This window comes from Oncorhynchus mykiss, chromosome 28 (assembly GCF_013265735.2).
Source record: "Oncorhynchus mykiss isolate Arlee chromosome 28, USDA_OmykA_1.1, whole genome shotgun sequence".
NCBI lineage: Eukaryota > Metazoa > Chordata > Actinopteri > Salmoniformes > Salmonidae > Oncorhynchus > Oncorhynchus mykiss.
Genome location: NC_048592.1, coordinates 34762457 through 34776873, shown reverse-complemented (window position 1 = coordinate 34776873; position 14417 = coordinate 34762457). Strand labels below are relative to the sequence as shown.

Sequence of the window (14417 nt, the reverse complement as noted above, 5' to 3'; positions counted from 1 at the left end):
AATGTTAGCAACACCTCCGCCTTTGCGGGATGCACAGGGGATATGGTCACTAGTGTAGCCAGGAGGTGAGGCCTCATTTAACACAGTAAATTCATCAGGCTTAAGCCATGTTTCAGTCAGACCAATCACATCAAGATTATGATCCGTGATTAGTTCATTGACTATAATTGCCTTTGAAGTGAGGGATCTAACATTAAGTAGCCCTATTTTGAGATGTGGGGTATCATGATCTCTTTCAATAATGACAGGAATGGAGGAGGTCTTTATCCTAGTGAGATTGCTAAGGTGAACACTGCCATGTTTAGTTTTGCCCAACCTAGGTCGAGGCACAGACCGGGTCTCAATGGGGATAGCTGAGCTGACTACACTGACTGTGCTATTGGCAGACTCCACTAAGCTGGCAGGCTGGCTAACAGCCTGTTGCCTGGCCTGCACCCTATTTCATTGTGAGCTAGAGGAGCTAGAGCCCTGTCTATGTTGGTAGATAAGATGAGAGCACCCCTCCAGCTAGGATGGAGTCCGTCACTCCTCAGCAGGTCAGGCTTGGTCCTGTTTGTGGGTGAGTCCCAGAAAGAGGGCCAATTATCTACATCTTTTGGGAGGGGCAAAAAAACGTTTTCAACCGGCGATTGAGTTGTGAGACTCTGCTGAGGAGCTCATCACTCCCCCTAACTGGGAGGGGGCCAGAGACAATTACTCGATGCCGACACATCTTTCTAGCTGATTTACACGCTGAAGCTATGTTGCGCTTGGTGACCTCTGACTGTTTCATCCTAACATCGTTGGTGCTGACATTGATAACAATATCTCTATACTCTACAGTCGCCAGTTTTAGCTTTAGCCAGCACCATCTTCAGATTAGCCTTAACGTCGGTAGCCCTGCCCCCTGGTAAACAGTGTATGATCGCTTGACGATTCGTTTTAAGTCTAATACTGCGGGTAATGGAGTCTCCAATGACTAGAGTTTTCAATTTGTCAGAGCTAATGGTGGGAAGCTTCGGCATCTCAGACCCCGTAACGGGAGGAGTAGAGACCAGAGAAGACTCGGCCTCTGACTCCGACCCGCTGCTTAATGGGGAAAACCGGTTGACAGTTTCTGTCGGCTGAATGAGCGACACCGGTTGAGCATTCCTACAGCATTTCCTTCCAGAAACCATGAGAAAGTTGTCCGGCTGCGGGGACCGTGCGAGGGGATTTATACTAACATTACTATCTGTACTTACTGGTGGCACAGACGTCGTTTCATCCTTTCCTACACTGAAATTACCCTTGCCTAATGATTGCGTCTGAAGCTGGGCTTGTAGCACAGCTATCCTCGCCGTAAGGCGATCGTTCTCCTGTATATTAGGAGTACAGCGACTGCAATTAGAAGGCATCATGTTAATGTTACTACTTAGCTTCGGCTGTTGGAGGTCCTGACGAACCACGTCCAGATAAAGCATCCGGAGTGAAAAAGTTGAATGAAAAAAAACTTGAGTGAGGGGAAAAATATAAACGGTAATTAAAAAGTAAAAACCGTAAAGTTGTCAGGTAGCAAAGTAAGGTTGGCAACAAAACGCACAGCAACACGTAAACAAGAGCATTAATAATATTAATATTTTCAATATTATGTGGCCCATGCAGGAATCGAAGGCACATCATTAGTGTTGCCAGCACCGTGCTGATGACTAACCCACGTCATTAGTGTTGCCAGCACCGTGCTGATGACTAACCCACGTCATTAGTGTTGCCAGCACCGTGCTGATGACTAACCCACATCATTAGTGTTGCCAGCACCGTGCTGATGACTAACCCACGTCATTAGTGTTGCCAGCACCGTGCTGATGACTAACCCAGGTCATTAGTGTTGCCAGCACTGTGCTGTATATCACTGAGACATTGATATCTTTTAGAGCATTAATCATCTTCCAAAAGTGCTTCATTTTTTTTTTTTTTAACTAAACAAATTCTATATAAACAACATGTTCAACTTCTTCTTTTTTTTCTTCAGGTGCATCAAGTGACTTTGATGCTGCCACCAGAATTGCAAAAATGATGGTGACCAGATTTGGTATGTGTGAGAGGGTAAGTTGCTGGACGTTTGTTGGACGTTGCTGGACGTTTGTTGGACGTTGCTGGACGTTTGTTCGGGAGAGACAAATTGAAGTCATGTCTAATAAAGCGTCAGCAAAGTCCTGTTTTTACTGTATTACCTTTCAGGACATGTGGTGTTGGCATTGGAACCCTGATTCTCAATTCAATTAGCTTTATTGGCATGAACGGGAACCACCCAATTTTGTAGCGCTAACATATATATATTATATTCTCTCTCTCCGCTCTTGCTTTCTCTCTCTCTCTCTCTCACACACACACACACACACACACACACCTACCTGTGTTGAAGCTGGGTGTCATGACCTACACTGACCAAACCAAGCAGAGCCCAGAGACACAGGCTGCCATCGAACACGAAGTCAGGAAACTTTTAAAGGTACGTTTCCATCTCCATCATCCTTCCAAGCCCCTGACCCAGTGCTCTTTGGCTTGTTAGATACAATTTTTGTATTATTTTTTATCTTTCCCATTTCTCAAACCGAGCTTATTCAGAGTATCACAGTTTAGGGAAATAACAGGCACAATTTGCAGGTGTGTGTGTAAGCCTTAATTGCATTGTAATATATACCAGCCCTTTTCAGAAATTCACTCAACCCCTACATGTGTTATCTCCTCTGGTTTGTGTGGTCCCCAGGATTCGTACGAGCGGGCCAGGGCTCTCCTCAAGTCTCACGCCAAAGAACACCAGAACCTAGCCAACGCCCTGTTGCAATACGAGACGCTGGATGCCAGAGAGATCAAGATGGTCCTGGAGGGCAAGGGCCTGGAGACAAGATGAGACTTCCAAGGGTGGAGGTGTCACGGTTTAATTTGGGAGATCGGGTGAGGGGTGGGAAGAAAATAAATCACTGTCCACGGTGATTTCACAGTCTACGCAAACAGAGCTACGGAGCTGTACGTGTGTATGTACAGTGTCTTCAGGAAATATTCACAGCCTGAATTTAAAACGGATTAAATTAAGTTTTTGTGTCACTGGCCTACACACAATACCCCATAATATATAAAAGTGGAATTATGTTTACAAATTTGATTTTTTTAAATGAAAAGCTGAAATGTCTTGACTCAATAAGTAATCAACCCCTTTGTTATGGCAAGCCTAAATAAGTTCAGGAGTAAACATGTGCTTAATAAATTGCATAGATTCACTCTGTGCAATAATAGTGTTCAATGTCATTTTTGAATGACTACCTTATCTCTGTACCCCACACACCTACAATTGTCTGTACGTTCCCTCAGTCATGCAGTACATTTTATACACAGATTCAACCACAAAGACCAGGGAGGTTTTCCAATGCCTCTCAAAGAAGGACACCTAAAAAAGCAGACATTGAATATCCCTTTGAGCATGGTGAAGTTATTAATTACACTTTGGATCAATATACCAAGTCTCTACAAAGATACAGGTGTCCTGCCCAACTCAGTTGCTGGAGAGGAAGGAAACCGCTCAGGGATTTCACCGTGAGGCCAATGGTGACTTTAAAACGGTTACAGAGTTTAATGGCTTTTTTAGAACTGAGGATGAATCAACAACATTGTAGTTACTCAACAATACTAACCAAAATGACAGTGTGAAAAGAAAGCCTGTATAGAATAAAACATATTCCATAACATGCCTCCTTTTGGCAAACAAAGCACTCAAGTAATACTGCAAAAATGGGGCCAAGAAATTAACTTTATTTCCTGAACACAAAGCATTATGTTTGTGGCAAATCCAACACAATACATCAGAGTACCACTCTTCACATTTTCAAGCATGGTGGTGGCTACATCATGTTATGGGTATGCTTGTCACCGGAAAGGACTAGGGAGTTGTTGTTGTTTTTTTAAGGAGAAAAAGAAACTGAAGTGAGCTAAGCACAGGCAAAATCTTAGAGGAAAACCCAGTTCAGTCTGCTTTCCAACAGACACTGGGAGACAAATTCACATTTCAGCAGGACAATAACCTCAAACACAAGGTCAAATATATGCTGGAGTTGCTTACCAAGACAACATTGAATGTTCCTGAGTGGCCTAGTTACAGTTTTAGCTTAAATCTGCTTGAAAAGCTATGGCAAGAAAATGGCTGTCTAGTAATGATCAACAACCAACTTGAATCATTTAAAAAAAATAATAATGTGCAAATATTGTACAATCCAGGTGTGCAAAGCTGTTAGACTTACCCAGAAAGACTCGGCTGTAATCGCTGCTAAAGGTGATTCTAACATGTATTGATGTGAATACTTATATACAAATGAGGTTATTTTTTTAACATGTTTTCACTTTGTCATTATGGGGCTATTGTTTAAAGATGGATGAGGAAAAAATTATATTTAATCCATTTTGAATTCAGACTGTAACACAACAAAATGTGGAATAAGTCAAAGGGTGTGATGAACACTTCCTGAAGCCACTGTGTATATGTAAATATGTGTTAAAATGTTTTATGCTCAGTAAAAGTCCAAGTCCATTGATTCAATGTCTTGCTCTAGACCTCCAGAATCACAATGAAACCATCTATCCTCTATAAAAAGACATTTGTTTCTACTTGTGACTTCCAATCATGTCTCATATGGAATCTGATTCTCCCTAAGTAGTCTACCAATATTCCCAGGTTTATCTGAGCCATGTGTGTGTAAATTGCGGTTTTAAAGGTGGCCTTTTGGGAATGTACACGTACATGGATTAGGGACGGAGGGTAGGGTAGCCTAGTGGAGTGGTTAGAGCGGTGGACTAGCAACCTGAAGGTTGCAAGTTCAAACCCCCGAGCTGACAAGGTTAACTCACTGTTCCTAGGCCGTCATTGAAAAAAAAAAATTATTCTTAACTGAGTTGCCTAGTTAAATAAAGGTCAAATAAAAAGGGACTGTTTGGACTTAACCCAAAATTCTAATGTCTCTTAGTCTGAAAATGTACTTGATGTATTTATGTGATAAAATATGTAGCTGCTGTGTATATAGATGGGAGTGCTGCTGTGCTTCGAAAAAATGCTTTTGTTACTTCAAACCCAACTTCGGCGCAGTGACGGGCCATTAAATCCTTGTCGTTTTTGGTTTCAATTCAGCCAACATTCGTTCATCCATTTTAATTACGAAATACCTCAAGTTATCTGGTTTCTAGGTCTAAACAATTGTCAAAGTAACAATGAAACCTAGAAGAAACCTAGAAGACCCTACAACCCCTCATCCTGGTTCACCCCACTTCTGCTGTGTACTCACATCAGCTGTGTCTACCGTTACCTCAGATCTGTGAATCTCTTCTTTACATGTCCTCACCTTGTATGTTTTTAAACACAGAAGCACAGAACCTCGTGGTGTAAGCAAGGACCGTCATAGTCATTTGCTGATGTGTAAGCCTTTAAGGGAAACGGTCGAATGCATCTGTAGACAATACTCAATCGCTTCAACAATCTAGTATCTCCATCTTTGGTTAGCATGAACGCTTTAGGAAAGAACGTTGAAATGTCTTCTAATGTCGAGCTGGAAACGTTCAGATTGCGATACAACGGAGGTTAAAAGACCGTATTTTTTTTTTTTTTGCATTTAAGAATAAACTTTTCTTTAGATGCAAATATTGTTATGATGATACACTGTGCAATTGGTTATACAGTATATAACCAGCGTAACTTATTGGTATGCTTTGTACATTTTAGTGTTTTACTTGTTTAAGTGACACATTTCGAGCTCCTATTTCTGCCCTTTTTACCCACCTTTAGTTGTATATATGAATGGGGTTTAACGGGAACACTGTATATAGCTAGAAGGCTTTTGGGCTGCGTATGCATTGACTGGCTCTACAATTGACTGACACGCTTTTTATTCTCTCAATGATATGACGACAGACGTTGGGAAGAATTTTATGTGCAGCTGAAGGAAATAAATGAAACCCTATTATTATAATCTTAACCCCTGTGGTTGTCTTCAGTATTTTTTTTATGTTGTTGTTAATGATCAGTTTGATATGCACATCTTACCTGACCATCAGAATGTATGCATGTTGAACTACAGTGTAGTTGATATATATATTCACAAATGCTTGCCAGAAGATTCTAGACGTTGTTCAATAACATCAGCTAACGATGTGGGTTAAACGACAACACCCAAGGCAAGTCGAAAATGAACTAAACTTGACAAAGAAACTATCTATAGTTGGGCTAAATACAGCGGGGCTAAAAAGTATTTAGTCAGCCACCAATTGTGCAAGTTCTCCCACTTAAAAAGATGAGAGGCCTGTAATTTTCATCATAGGTACACTTCAACTATGAAATCACATTGTAGGATTTTTAATGAATTTATTTGCAAATTATGGAAAATAAGTATTTGGTCACCTACAAACAAGCAAGATTTCTGGCTCTCACAGACCTGTAACAACTTATTTGAGGCTCCTCTGTCCTCCACTCGTTACCTGTATTAATGGCACCTGTTTGAACTTGTTATCAGTATAAAAGACACCTGTCCACAACCTCAAACTCCACTATGGCCAAGACCAAAGAGCTGTCAAAGGACACCAGAAACAAAATTGTAGACCTGCACCAGACTGGGAAGACTGAATCTGCAATAGGTAAGCAGCTTGGTTTGAAGAAATGAACTGTGGGAGCAATTATTAGGAAATGGAAGACATACAAGACCACTGATAATCTCCCTCGATCTGGGGCTCCATGCAAGATCTCACCCCGAGGGGTCAAAATGATCATGAGAACGGTGAGCAAAAATCCCAGAACCACACGGGGGGACCTAGTGAATGACCTGCAGAGAGCTGGGACCAAAGTAACAAAGCCTACCATCGGCAAGGGCATTGAAGATGAAACGACAATGATCCCATACACACCGCCCGGGCAACGAAGAAGTGGCTTCGTAAGAAGCATTTCAAGGTCCTGGAGTGGCCTAGCCAGTCTCCAGATCTCAACCCCATAGAAAATCTTTGGAGGAAGTTGAAAGTCCGTGTTGCCCAGCAACAGCCCCAAAACATCACTGCTCTAGAGGAGATCTGCATGGAGGAATGGGCCAAAATACCAGCAACAGTGTGTGAAAACGTTTGACCTCTGTCATTGCCAACAAAGGGTATATAACAAAGTATTGAGATAAACTTTTGTTATTGACCAAATACTTATTTTCCACCATCATTTGCAAATAAATTCATTAAAAATCCTACAATGTGATTTTCTGGATTTTTTTTCTCTCATTTTGTCTCTCATAGTTGAAGTGTACCTATGATGAAAATTACAGGCCTCATCTTTTTAAGTGGGAGAACTTGCACAATTGGTGGATGACTAAATACTTTTTTGCCCCACTGTATATATATTTTTAAAGAAGAAAAAAAATATATATTTTTTTAAATTAATGAAGAAAATTATCTTAACTTTAACCAGATGTTAAAATATACCAAGCATTGCAAACATTTGCACCTGTGTAAATACACTGACAGAATCAAATGTGTAAAATAGCCATTTTTTAAATATTTATTTATAATACAGTATGCAACTTTTCTAGAACACAAGTTTTGCCAATGCAGCTTAAAGTCTACAGTATAAGTACATAACATATCAAATTACAACAAAAAGAAAAACATAGATACAAAAAAAAAATCAGACCAATCAATCGCAGATGAAGAGAAGCCATGCTGAGTAATAACCAAAAAGGTTGACGCTGTAATGTTAACAGGTGTGGTATCAAGTCAATATCCAATGACTATGTCCGACGATGAATAGCTTAGTGGCGTGAGTTGGTTTTAACCCATTTCACGTTCCTTATTTCATTCACACTAACATCTTAAAAAAAAAAACTAAAAAAAAGTATTGTATGTTTTATTTACATGATGTATTTAGTGTTGCCTATCTACATCACCCATTTCTGCACATGCCAACAAATGTCAAAAACACAGGAAGGAAAGCAACACCGTGAACCAGCCCGAACGTAATAACCAAAAAAATGAGTTTGAAAAAAGTCCTGAAGATGTAGCTTTCTGAGAAAGAGAGCGCCACCACCCCTAAAAGGGTGGAGACAGCTCCTTGCACTATGGGAAACCCGAGGTGGGTCAGCGCATCCACAGCCTTTTCGTTCGAGTCGGCCTTGGTGCTCGAGACAAAGGCGTACGAGACATGGGCGGAAAAGTTGACTGAGAAACCGATACAGATGATCAGATTTATCATGGAGATTGAGTCCAGGGACACGTCCCATAGTGCCATGAATCCAACTACACCCACAATGACCGACCCAATGGAGAACGCCACCCACAGCGAACAGAGCGGGTTGGGTATCAGGAGTAAGGAGATCGCCAGCATCAACACTGTGGCAACCACGATAGTCTGGATGGTGTTATCCACAATAACAGTGTACTGGTCTAAGTAGATAAACGATGGATGGTAAACCACTAATTTGATGGGGCATTTTTCAGCAGTTTTTCTGAGGCTTATCAGCATGTCCTTCTGTTGCTTTGTCGTGCTGATGTTTAGCGTCTGAAGAAAGAAGCGAGACGAGCGGATCTTGTTATCTGCATCGAAATGAATGTCCTGCCAGGTCATTGGACGTTTTTCCAAGAAGTGAAGCAGGTTTATTTTGAAGGTATTTTCAGAGTTTATATCAAGATCATTTGCAAAAACTTGGAAAGAATCTAGCCAGGAAAGAAAGAAGTTTTTGTCAGCATATGCCAACTTTTTAAAATCTGTAATGCAGGAGCTGAGAGTTTTGCGCTGGTCTTCTTCCCAGTAGGCAAGTGACTTATTAACAGCCACCATAACGTTTGGACCATAGTAAGAGAAGTGCGTATTTTTGTCTTGGTAATATTTGGAAATGTAGGAATCATCTGAAGCCAGGTTCCTTAGGTCAATACCCTCCTTCAGTTCAAAACATCCATAAAAGCTGACAGCCAGATACCCGGCGTAGAGAACCACAACGGACGCTTTGGTCCATTTCTGGGTCAGAAATGGACCGTAATACTTCCCAAAGAAGCCGCTGATTGGTTGCTCCTCCTCTGTCCCGGTGTCATGATCATAGGCCCCACCAACGCAGCAGATTGCATAGCTTCTCGACTTCCCAGGAGGACAATCCACTGGAATCTTCACACAGGTGAACCAGTGCCGGTTACTAGTTTCCCTCTGGCCATTCAGTGCTAAGAACGCACCAAGGAATATGATGTTGTAGATGTAACAGAAAAGGATAGCTGTGCCGGCGTAAAGACAGAAGGTCTGAACAGAGCGAAAGGGTGAGCTGTATCCCAGGTACAGCGCCAGGACATCCGTTATCGTGGTGATAGAGATGGAGATGGCAGCATCTTGGTAGGTGTCGGCCAGACGATCCACCACGCTATCATGGACATTGGTCTTCTGCCAACAGGAAATCATGATGAACATGTCGTCAATACCAATACCTGAAACACAAAGGGTTTGCCATTGAGTGAGGTGGTAAACAAACATGAACATGACTTCCCACTGGGCACACACTGGTTGAATCAATGTTGCTTCCATGTCATTTCAATGAAATTACGTGGAACCAATTTGGGAAAGATGTTTAATTGACTTCTGTGCCCAGTGGGTTGAGACAAGGGAAAGGCATGAACATTCATGACATTTAAGTAATTCATGACATTCAAATTAAGAATTTGTGTTATGTTAGAAGAATCTGTTCCGTGAGACATTAGAATATGAATTTGAAGTGGGCAGAACTGGTTGCAATGACGTCATGGTCTGGTTGTATACTGGTTGTATAAGGAAGTTATTTGCCCTCTGGGTATGAAGCTCTTTTACCTTCAATAATTACCAGATGTGTTTGTCTTTGATGAGGTGTGGAGGAATGGAAAGCAAATACTAATGAAGGTTTGAAGAGACAGGATGTGGAGCTTTCCCCTTACCCAGTATCAAGAATGGGCAGGTAGAAACAGTCATGACGAACGGCACACCCATTAACAACAGCATCCCAAAACTTGAAAGAACTGCTAGTCCTGTAGAAAAGACTCCAATGGTGGCCACCCACACCTTATTCCTCACGTTGTCCAACCTGAAGAAATGTAAACCATTTAAAGTGTCTTTTCATACATATTTTATGCATGCACTGCATAGATGAAAAGTACGTTGACATTTTTTTAAAGGGTGTCCATGCGGGACACATTGCTTCGATCCCGCCATTTTGTCATAGGCATGTGCTATGTAACAAACCCTCAACCCCCCCCCACCCCTCCCCTCACCCCTCCCCCCCTCACATGTACATCTACTTCATGTAACATAAAGGAGATAAATGCTTTACAAACCTTAAACATGAAACAATTGTAAAAGACATGGTAATAGTATATGTTATTGAGAAAAGAGGAACAATAGACTTTGGAACTTTATCGAATTCCCACTGTCTTGACATGGATGTAGAATACGACACCTAGAACACACACAAAAAAATAACAAGTGTTAAAATATATATATATATATATATATATATTTTTTAAATGTACAATTATAAAACACATTTTACAAAATACTTTGCAGGTCCAGGTAGAAAAAAACAAAATAAATACAACACTGAAATGTATATATGTGAAATGTATAGATGGTATCTCACCTCTGTGACATTTGTTGATTCTTCCGAGAGCAACTTAATAAACTCAGTCAGCCAAATGACGCTTCTTGATTGGTTGAATTCTGTTAAATAGTAAAAAAATTGTATTGCCTTGGCACTTTGAACAATTGAGTTGTTTATTTTCACACTACCAAGTGTTGACCTCAAGGAAACCCTGCCAGATGTAGAAATATGTGTTGGAAACGTCAAATTAATAAGATCAACATTGCTGGCATTGTAGTCTATAATGTTCAATATGGCATTGGAGGAACAACTTCCATTCACTGTTGCGCAAATATCCACATATTGCAACAGTTCATCCTCAAACTCCACAGTCATGTTCCGAACTTTGCTGTCCAAGACTAATATGTCCTCAAGATGTGGCACTGTCAAAATGTTTGTCGTGGATGTGGCGATGAAACATGCATATGTTCCATCTGTGTTCAACCTCAAGCTGGAAAACATGGATTCATTTTCTGGGAAATATTCTTGAATAAACATTCTCTCCATCTTGGCCGGTCCCTCTAGAGGTGTAAACTCCTCTTCAATGTCATTAGATGTTCTGTCTTCCAAAAAGTAAAATCCACTTCCTAATGCTGTTGAGATAATGACAGGGACGATGAAGAACCACCACGGATGTGTTCCTATGAAGTGACCGATTATTCTAAAACACATGCGGATCGGTTTTTCTATGCAGTCTGTGCGGAATTTCGCCATAGCTAATGTTGGTCTGTTTATAAATTCAGATGCATTAAAGCAGTCCACAGAGCAGCACAGTTCACCTCTCGGTGTGCCTCAATCCTCAGTATGGATAACCACAGCTTTTATTACCCCTTCATCAAGGGAGATATTTACATATATGGAGCCTGACTATCAGGTAGCAAAGAAAATTGGCCAATAACCATCTATCTCATCATTGGATGGATAGCTAGGTTGTTATCAATGGCACCAGTGTTCCACTGTCTAAACAGTATTCCTCCCTGTAGTGGGAGAAATGGAGCCCTCGTCCTCGCACAGTTTTCAGTTTAACAGTCATGAAGACAAAAAACGAATTATTTTAGAGTTTCTGTTTTGAAATAACATGATAAAGTGCATTATGAATGAAACCTTTGGCAAAAACTTGGGTTATGTCAGTTGGTGTTGGGCTGTTGATGCCTCACAACTGAAATTCAAAACAGTCAAACTGCACAACAAGATTCCAATTCAACAGTACTATATAGCATAGATTCATAGACTTTCAACAAAATATAATCCTTGTTGTACAGAGTTGTAAGATTATTTGAACTATTTACTGTTATTGGCTCATATCAATCAGCATTGGAATCAATATATGCGTATTACTACGGAAGAAACATCAAAGAGTAATTTGATCCTCTACAGGTAAGCTTTTGTTAGTCCAGGGAACAATGGGTCGTTGTAGTGTTGATCAATACTTTGTCAGTGATACTGTAGCACCATGTAATTAAAAGATTGAGTTCTCTACCTCTTATCTAAATTAACATCCTGGTTTCCCATCCATTCAAGCTGGGGCTAAATCATTCAACCAGCTCAAGAACAATGTTAACTCACTACTGCATGCTGCTGACTGACCCTAGCTTTAAATCACACAATGCTGGCTGGGATCTTGCAAACCCGAAATTAAATCTACAAAAAAATAAATCATCTTGCATTGTGATTATGTTATATGTAGTAGTTCAACTTAAATCTGTCTGCTGTGTGAGCAAACAATATTAATCAAATTGTGTATATTGGCAACACAGACCTGTGTAAATTCATACTTTAATGAATTAAAGGAAACATTGATCAATTTATTAGATTGTTTTTTTAAAGGAAAATGATAGAAAGAAAACAACATTGGTCAGTGTTATTAAAATGTGCCTTTGCAACTTCTCATCAGAGGCTTCCTTATTGCCCCAGAGCCCAAGAGACCAATTTACCTGTAAGCCATATTATGTAAACCTCCACTCAACATAAGGAAGTAAAACTCATGTAAAGACAGGAAGCTCCAGGATAAACTGTGTTGTCTTTCAAGGAACCAAAATACACATGCAAACCAATGAATGGCATATGCTTTAGTACAGTATACTCACTGTTGACTTTTTAGAGCATATATTCTCATGGTTGAGAGTTTATTATTTTGACTGGGAGATGATCATACTGTATGATTAAATATTAGCGGTTGAGATTAAGTCGTGGTGAAGATGGTGAAGGTAGGAAACGACACCTCCACTTCGCTGATCCTCAATCCAGGGGCCCCACATGAGTGCATGCTCAGCCTCCTCCTGTACTCCCTGTTCACCAATGACTGCGTGGCCAAGCACGCCTCCAACTCCATCATCAAGTTTGCAGACGACACGAACAGTAGTAGGCCTGATTACCAACAATGACAAGACGCCCTACAGGGAGGAGGTGAGGGCCTTCGGAGACTGGTGCAAGGCTAATAACCTCTCACTCAATGTCAGCAAAACAAAAGAGCTGATCTTGGACTTCAGGAAACAGCAGAGGGAGCACCGACCCTCCTATCCACATCGACGGGACTGCAGTGGAGAAGGTGGAAAGCTTCAAGTTCCTCGGCGTACTCATCACTGACTATCTGAAATGGTCCACCCACACAGACAGTGTTGTGAAGAAGGCGCAACAGCGCCTCTTCAATCTCAGGAAGCTGAAGAAATTTGGCTTGACCCCTAAAACCCTCACAAACTTTTACAGATGCTCAATTGAGAGTATCCTGTCGGGCTGTATCACCGCCTGGTACAGCAACTGCACCGCCCGCAACCGCAGGGTGGTGCAGTCTGCCCAACGCATCACTGGGGGAAAACGACCTGCCCTCCAGGACACCTACAGCACCCGATGTCACAGGAAGGCCAAAAAGATCATCAAGGACATCAACCACCCGAGTCACAGTCTGTTCACCCTGTTATCATCCAGAAGGCGTGGTTAGTACAGGTGTATCAAAGTTGGTACAGAGAGACTGAAAAAAAGCTTCTATCTCAAGCCGTTAAATAGTGTTAAATACGTAGCCATCACTAGCCGGCTTCCACCCGGTTACGCAACCCTGCACCTTACAGGCTGCTGACCTACATACGTAGACTTGGAATCATTGGCCACTTTAATAATGGAACACTAGTCACTTTAATAATGTTTAAATAATGTTTACATACTGCTTTACTCATCTCATATGTGTACACTGTATTATATTCTACTGTATTTTAGTCAATGCCACTCTGACATTGCTCAATCTCATATTTATATATTTCTTTATTTCCTTTCTTTTACTTTTAGATTTGTGTGTATTGTCGTGAATTGTTAGATACTACTGCGCTGTCGGAGCTAGAAACACAAAGCATTTAGCTACACTCGCAATAACATCTGCCAAATATGTGTATGTGACCAATAAAGTTTGATTTGATTTTGAAACGATATGGCATTAGATGAGCAAAGTGGATTGGATAACAATTTGGCTCCTCTTAGGAAGGAATTCATGAAGTGTGTCTTTATTCATCTGAGTCTCTGATCACTAGGGTACATAAAGCAAGCAATTGGCCAGGCAGCTGTAATGGAGTCACTATTTTAAGTTGTCTGACATGTATCGTAATAAACTAAGTTAAACTAAAGTTGAAGACAGAACTTTATAAAAACTTAATAGGACATAATAAAGTCTTCATGCGCACTAAACAAATGGTTCACAAATCATTTATTTTTTAAAAGTCATAGTAAGGTTGATATAAGGGTGGTGTTTGCTTTTTTTTCTCCAAATATAATCTCTTCTCAACAAGATTTGTTACTACACTGAGTCATGGAGTAATG

At 40.8% G+C, this 14417-nt stretch overlaps 2 protein-coding genes across 3 annotated transcripts in view; one reads left to right on the top strand and one right to left on the bottom strand.

Annotated features, from left to right (window-relative positions):
* Nucleotides 1-3119, top strand: part of LOC110509071 (ATP-dependent zinc metalloprotease YME1L1-like) — a 33060-nt gene extending 29941 nt beyond the window's left edge. For both annotated transcript variants that reach the window (XM_036966439.1, XM_036966438.1), the window contains exons 16-18: nt 1991-2064; nt 2384-2470; nt 2729-3119. In XM_036966439.1, the coding sequence (XP_036822334.1) occupies nt 1991-2064; nt 2384-2470; nt 2729-2872 (305 nt within the window). In that variant the 3' untranslated portion in view covers nt 2873-3119. The remainder of the gene's footprint in view (nt 1-1990; nt 2065-2383; nt 2471-2728) is intronic.
* Nucleotides 3120-7545: 4426 nt separating this feature from the next.
* On the bottom strand, nt 7546-10100 carry LOC110509070 (patched domain-containing protein 3-like). The gene is made up of 2 exons (XM_021590027.2): nt 9916-10100; nt 7546-9435 (listed from the first exon to the last, which is right to left on the bottom strand). The coding sequence occupies exons 1-2, from the start codon at nt 9977-9979 to the stop codon at nt 7910-7912; spliced, it is 1590 nt and encodes a 529-aa protein (XP_021445702.2). The 5' UTR covers nt 9980-10100; the 3' UTR covers nt 7546-7909.
* Nucleotides 10101-14417: the final 4317 nt, after the last annotated feature.